The 6,937-nt window shown below is 47.8% G+C and overlaps 1 protein-coding gene across 2 annotated transcripts in view; it reads right to left on the bottom strand.

Annotated features, from left to right (window-relative positions):
* Nucleotides 1-2,731: 2,731 nt before the first annotated feature.
* RUBCN (rubicon autophagy regulator) overlaps nucleotides 2,732-6,937 on the bottom strand; it is a 71,657-nt gene continuing 67,451 nt past the window's right edge. For both annotated transcript variants that reach the window (XM_087725040.1, XM_087725039.1), the window contains 3 exons: nucleotides 6,583-6,736; nucleotides 5,281-5,374; nucleotides 2,732-3,296 (listed from right to left, as the gene is read on the bottom strand). In XM_087725040.1, coding sequence (XP_087581166.1) covers nucleotides 3,139-3,296; nucleotides 5,281-5,374; nucleotides 6,583-6,736 — 406 coding nt within the window. In that variant the 3' untranslated portion in view covers nucleotides 2,732-3,138. The remainder of the gene's footprint in view (nucleotides 3,297-5,280; nucleotides 5,375-6,582; nucleotides 6,737-6,937) is intronic.

Consider the following 6,937-nt stretch of genomic DNA (forward strand, 5'->3'; position numbering starts at 1 on the left):
ATATAATTATCGGGCTGAGATCAGGACTCCCTCAGTTAAAAATGGTTTAATGAGGTTGGGGTAGTGGGTGTTAAATTGGTGTTTCTGCATCGCTTGGGCCACGAAGCTAAGAAAGAAGACATTTTCAGGAAGGCATTGTGCATTTAGTTCGAATTTTGAGTTCATTTGATTTAGTTGGAAGTTTAATTCATTTGATATGGGGTGGTGAAGTGGGGGGGGGGGGTTTCACCAGAATGGATGCTGAGCGAAGAAGGAATCAAGTGCCCGGAGTGTCAATTTATCGTTCAATTTTGGATCACCATCTCTTCTGGGTTCGAGAGGACCGTTTCTCGACCGCAGCCGCTTGGAGATGGGTGGCCTTCGTACTCCCAGAATTGGGAGTTTGGCTGGGGAGTTCTGGGAGTTGAAGCCCACCCGTCCTCAAGCCCTGTTCCAGAATGTTCTCTCGGCAGCCCTGTAGAGCAGGGGGTCTCCAACCTTGGCAACTTTACGCCTGGAGGATTTCAACTCCCAGAATTCCCCAGCCAGCAAAGCTTTAAGCCTGGAGGACTTCAACTCCCAGAATTCCCCAGCCAGCAAAGCTTTAAGCCTGGAGGACTTCAATTCCCAGAATTCCCCAGCCAGCAAAGCTGGCTGGTGAATTCTGGGAATTGAAGTCCTCCAGGCTTAAAATTGCCAAGGTTGGAGACCCTTTCTATACAGAATAGCAATAGCAGTAGACTTATATACCGCTTCATAGGGCTTTCAGGCCTCTCTAAGCGGTTTACAGAGAGTCAGCATATTGCCCCCAACAATCTGGGTCCTCATTTTACCCACCTCGGAAGGATGGAAGGCTGAGTCAACCCTGAGCCGGTGAGATTTGAACCGCTGAACTGCTGATCTAGCAGTAACCTGCAGTGCTGCATTTAACCACTGCGCCACCTTATCAGTAGACTCCCAAGGAAACGGATCTCTAGAAGTTCTCTACACTGCAAAGGTTAAGAGTGTCTGCCACCTTCCACTATTGATAAAATTAATTTTCATTTCCCCCACTCCCCTGTGCCAATACTGCTCAGATAGTCCGGTTGGCATGTTACATCTGCCCATCTGGGAGCCAAGTCATAAAATCTCAATTTTTGATATTGCTTAACAGATCTAGTATTTTTTCCCCCCTGGAATTTGGGTTGCTTTCCTGTTTTTTTTTTTTTTTTGAAAGATACCTAGGATCGAATAGGAGCTTGGGGGAAAGGGGGCCTTAAGCCTCAGAAGAAAGCCGCAGGTAAAACCTGCGATCCTGGGATAAAGAAAATGTTTTTTTTCCCCTTTAAGCAGCGCCTTGCTGAAGCAGGGATGTTTAGATCCATCCGTGTTGTGATTTTTTTTTAAAAAAAAAATGGTGCAATTATTATTTATTTTAAAAAAATAAATTTTCAGGCCTTTCCTGACTGCCTTTCACTTTTAAAACAGGGGACTCCAAAACTTGGAAACTTTTTAAAGACTTGTGGATGCCCAACTCCCAGAATTCCTCAGCCAGCCATGAGAATTCTGGGAGTTGAAGCCCACCCATCTTCCAAGGGGACAGAGGTTGAAAAACTGTGTTTTGAGGGAAGGGGAAAGCAGAGCTACTCCAAAAACTCTGCAGCTTAGGGGAGAGTCCTGTGGACTAGCGACTTTAAAAGTCAAATAAAACTGCGCCCCTTGGAGAAGGCTCATCCATCGGGGCAGGAGATCATCTTCATTCGCGATCTGCAGCCTTCTTAAAATTCGCCCCTCGAGTGTCGGTTATAACTATGGTTTCCCAGCTTTGACAGAGTCTCTACAGAGTCACTTACGGATGGCTGTGCAACCTGCCAGAAATCTCACCTGGCCAGCCAGAAATCTCACCTGGCCAGCCAGAAACCTTGAAGCAATGGACAACTTCCTCCACACCCCACTTCCTAACTTACTTTGGCCAATCTCCAAACCACAACTATCAGGGGAGGTAGAGAGCAGCATTAGAATTCAAGACACCTCTACCCGTTATCCGGAACTCCCTCCCTCTATGCCGCCAGGAGCCACTTACAACAGGCCTCTGATCTTGGCCCCCTTCCTCCAGCTGTGGGGTACTCCAACACCCCCTGATCTAGGGCCCGGGATGGCTATGGGGAGGGGCTGCAGCCTGAAACAGCTGAAGGGAGTGGGGAGATTTTTATGTTTAGGGGGAAAAAATATACCAATTTTCCCCCTCGCTGGAATATCGTCCAGTTTGCGAGTCGACCGACGTCATTCAAGTTACGAGAGAGGCTTTTCAGATGAACAGGGAGAAAAGTGTGAGTTTGTGCGTATGCCTCTGCATGTGTGTTCTCACCCACGGATCCTTTTAAGGAGCCGGGAAGGGACTGTGGTCCTCTCAGCACTCCCCCCTCCCCAATCCGGGTGTGCCGTTCTGGTTATCCGACTCCCGTTTCCCCACTAACATTCTCCCGAGATTTAAAAGGATGAGGTTTTTTTAAATACTTCTGGCTCCTCGGGAGAAAGAGGGGTGAGGATTTAGCAAAGGAAAATAAGAGAATTGGAGGCGAGGATCGGGGTGGTGCAAAGGAAAATTAAAAAGACAAAAATAATAATAATAACAACAGCACAATGGCCTTATACGGCACACAGCAACCGATACGGTAACTCAAGAGGTCCTCAAACTTGGCAACTTTTAAGACTAGTGGACTTCAACTCCTAGAATTCTCCAGCCAGCAGAGCTGGCTGGAGAATTCTAGGAGTTGAAGTCCACTAGTCTTAAAAGTTGCCAAGTTTGGGGACCTCTGCGGTGAGTCAAACAAGAAAGGACGGTTGATTTTCCCTTTTACGAGCGTGGCTGGATCCTGTCGGGGAACTCCGCCTCCGGAAAGCCCTTCCTTGGCTTCTCCCCATGGATGGAGCTTGTAGGACGCACGCTGAGCCATCTCCTCCGCTTTTCCGTAGAAAGGAACATTCGTTGTGCATCTGTTGTCCGCAAGAGCCGAACCTGTTCGCTCGAGTCCAGCGGAAGGAGAGAAACTTCGCTTCAAAGGCCCAAAGCCGCAAAGGCCTTCCGTTGCTGGGGCTTCGGAGTGCCGGAGAGCGGCCGGCTTCGCCGCCGGGTCAGTGCAGTCTTTGGAGGCGCGGCGACTTGCAGCTTCTCGGCTGTCACGTGGCTGCTCCCACCGTGTCCTCGTCCGGCTCGTAGTCGGAGAGGTCGGCTTCCAGGCTCTGTTTGGCCAGGAGCTCCCGCCGAGCTTGCAGGCGGGTGCATTTGGGGCAGGGTCCCGACCGGAAGCAGCCCTTGTGGTAACAAGCTCGACACTCTGCAGAAGAGTGGAGGAAAAAAAAAAGAAGAAGAAATTACCGTATTTTTCAGAGTATAAGACGCTCCAAAGTATAAGACACACCTAGCTTTTGGGGAGGAAAACAAGGGAGGGGGAATCTGCCTCTGACTCCCAGCAATTTGCCTCCTTCCAGCAAACAGCAAGTTTCACTTTCAGTTTCAGTTTGATCCTCCCGACGATCAGCTGTTTCAGGCTGCAGGGATTGCCATAGCCTATTTCAGCCTCCGCAAGCCCCATTTTCCCCATTTGTTGCAAGGAGGTAAATTGCTGGGAGGCAGACGCCAAAGGGTGGGGGACGGTGGGTGGATGTGGCTACGTTCGGTGTATAAGACGCACCCAAGTTTTCACCCTCTTTTAGTAGGGAAAAGGTGCGTCTTATACTCTGAAAAATACGGTGAGTACTATTGCTATCTGACTGTTGCATTCACAAATGTGCAGTTGTTGGAGGCTCCATATCCGATGCATATTTTATCAGTCGTTCCTCCAAAGACCCCACCAACGTGACCCTATCACCTGCTTGGCCCTAGCAAGGGGAGGATTCCCCTTTGCCAACAGAATAAGGGAGGAATCACTAAATAACAAGAGTTGTGGGAGAGCTAGGAGTTCCCATGTAGGATAAGGAGAGACAGAACCTGGGGTGGGAGTCAAGAGAGGAATCAGCCTAGAATTGTTACATTCCCACAAATGGTTTAAGTTCAACCCTTTCTTGAATTCCGTTGATTCTTCTCGAGCGCCAATTTAGCCCTGACTGTTAGTTGGCCACTTTCAGCTTGGTCCTCCCGACGATCAGCTGTTTCAGGCTGCAGGGATTGCTATAGCCTATTGCCGCCTCTGCAAGCCCCATTTTCTCCATTTGTTGCAAGGAGGTAAATTGCTGGGAGGCAGAGGCCAAAGAGTGGGGGACGGTGGGTGGATGGGGCTACATTCGGTGTATAAGACACACCCAAATTTTCACCCTCTTTTAGTGGGGAAAAGGTGTGTCTTGTACTCTGAAAAATACGGTAAGAGGAGCCGAAGAAGGCACGGAGGGCGTCGGTCTCAAACAATCAAGTGTTTGAACGAGGGTGCCAGTCTGCATTTATCGTATGGCACATTCACAACATATTTTACAGATGTAAAATACAAAACATAGAATACAAAATCGGAAATCTTAATAGGAGGAATGCAAATGTATACCTCCCTGTTTAACTTCCCTTTTACTACCCTGTAATAATTTTGTGCAGAAGTGGTGACAGGATGGAGCTGAGCATTTACTGGTCCGATGCCCTTCCTGACACCTATGCGAAGTTCACAGCAGAATTATTATTTTTTGCATCCTAGGAAACATCTGCAGTTACCTACGATTGAATTCTCAACCTTTCGAGTGGGAGGAGAATGTCTTCCCCACTAGATCACTTAACAAATGGATATCTTAAGTGGTAAATATAATTCACAAATAAAGGCGAATATATGTGTCCCGGGATCAGGGGTGGAATCCAGCAGGTTCTGGAGAACCGGTAGCGGCAATTCTGAGTACTTCGCAGAACCGGCAAATATCACCTCTGGCTGGCTCCAGAGAGGGGTGGGAATGGGGATTTTGCAGTATCCTTCCCCTGCCACGCGCACAGAACCGGTAGTAAATGTGAATTTCCCCAGTGCCAGGGATAATGTTGCAGGATCTAATCTGGGTCGGAACACCAGGACCGGAGGCTTTTTCGAGCTTTCGGACTCGTACTGGAGATGGGCTCAGAGAGTGACCGACCCAGATTGGATCCTGTAAATAGAATTGTTTATATTCATTTTGTCGCAGCCGAAATCTCCATTATAGGTTTCGTTTTGACACTCCGTCCTTATTTTGTTAGATAAGTTTGTTTTTCGACGCCCGTAGTCACAATTTTGGTGATGGCATTTTGCTCCCCAAATGAATTTACAACTTAAAATGTAAAAGTTGTTAGGGGATTAGCTCTCCCGTGTGATGGCTCACCTTCGCATGTCTTGCACTTGTTCAGCTCAAAAGGAAACAGGATGTCGTCCTCGTTCTGGCAGAATTCGCAGATGAAACCCTTCGCCTGGCACAGCTGGGCGAGGAGATAAAAAAAACGTTGACTGTCAAGATTGAACCGCTTTGCTTCATTCAAAATTTTAACGTGTCTCAACTTGCCAGTGAGCTGAGAGGAGGGAAAGGGGCAAATGAAATGCCGAGAATGTATGTTAAGATTGTTGAGAGCCTGGAAACCATCAAGGTCGCCTTTGCAGGTGCTGGTGACAGAGATGGCCTGTTCCCATATCAAACAGACGTCTCACAATTGGACAATGTGATCAACCAGGAATGGAGAGATGGGGAAGTTATGGTTTAACTAGCAATAGCAATAGCCCTCCTGGCCTTCCACTTTCTTTCTTTCTCTCTCTCTCTCTCTTTCTTTTCTTTCTTGTGCTTTGGAAAATAGCTTGACCCCCTCCTCTCTGTGGCAGCCCCTCAAATATTGGAGGATGCTATCCTGTCTCCCCTGGTCCTTCTCTTCCTTAGGCTAGCCATTTCTCTCTTCTTTCTTTTTTCATTATTTTTTCCTTCCTTCCTTCTTTCTGTCCTCCTTTCCTTCCTTCCATACTTCCATTCCTTTTTCTTTCTTTCTTTCTTTCTTTCTTTCTTTCTTTCTTTCTTTCTTTCTTTCTTTCTTTCTGTTTCTTTTCTTTCACTTTCTTGTGCTTTGGAAAATAGCTTGGCCCCCTCCTCTCTGTGGCAGCCCCTCAAATATTGGAAGATGCTCTCCTGTCTCCCCTGGTCCTTCTCTTCACTGGACCAGCCATGTCTCTCTTCTTTCTTTTTTCATTTTTTTTCTTCCTTCCTTATGTCTTCCTTTCCTTCCTTCTTTCCATCCATCCTTCCCTTCCACTTTCTTTCGTTTGTTCTTTCTCTCTCTCTCTCTCTCTCTCTCTCTCTCTCTCTCTCTCTCTCTCTCTCTCTCTCTCTCTCTCTCTCTCTGTCTTTTCTTTCTTGTGCTTTGGAAAATAGCTTGGCCCTTTCTTCTCTGTGGCAGCCTCTCAAATATTGGAAGATGCTCTCCTGTCTCCCCTGGCCCTTCTCTTCCCTAGACCAGCCAGGCCCAGTTCCTGCAACCGTTCATTGTATGTTTTAGACTCATCTTCTCTGCACTCTTTCCAGAGTCTCAACATCTGTTTGATTGTGTGGTGATCAAAACTGGATCCAGGATTACAGGTGTGGCCTTATTAAGGCTTTATAGAGTGGGATTAGAAGGAAGAAAAGAAATGGGCTCCACGCACTCACCATGCATTTCTCAACGTGCAGCTCTCCCACCCGGAGGAGCTCGGTCAAGCGGGGGACAAGCTCCCCCTTCTTGATGGCGCTTAGGTCGTTTAAGGAATAAAGGTGAAGGTCTTCGGTCAGGTGGCCGGGCACTGCGTCGAAGGCGTCCAGGAGTCTGGAGGGGGAAAGAGCAGCCATGTGTTCAGCAACGGGACGATGATGCCTCTCCTTCTCAAGACCAAACTCCACATTTTGGATTGTCAAAGACTAACCTGACTTGCGTCCGATAATCTCATTTTTTAATGTTGCGACTGTAGGGTCCAGAGAGGTCTCTTGAGTGGGCTTGTTTTCTTGTGGATGTTACATCACCCAACTA

This window comes from Thamnophis sirtalis, unplaced genomic scaffold (assembly GCF_051295495.1).
Source record: "Thamnophis sirtalis isolate CommonGarterSnake01/CBP01778 unplaced genomic scaffold, rThaSir2_p1.2 scaffold_11, whole genome shotgun sequence".
Classification (NCBI taxonomy): Eukaryota; Metazoa; Chordata; class Lepidosauria; order Squamata; family Natricidae; genus Thamnophis; species Thamnophis sirtalis.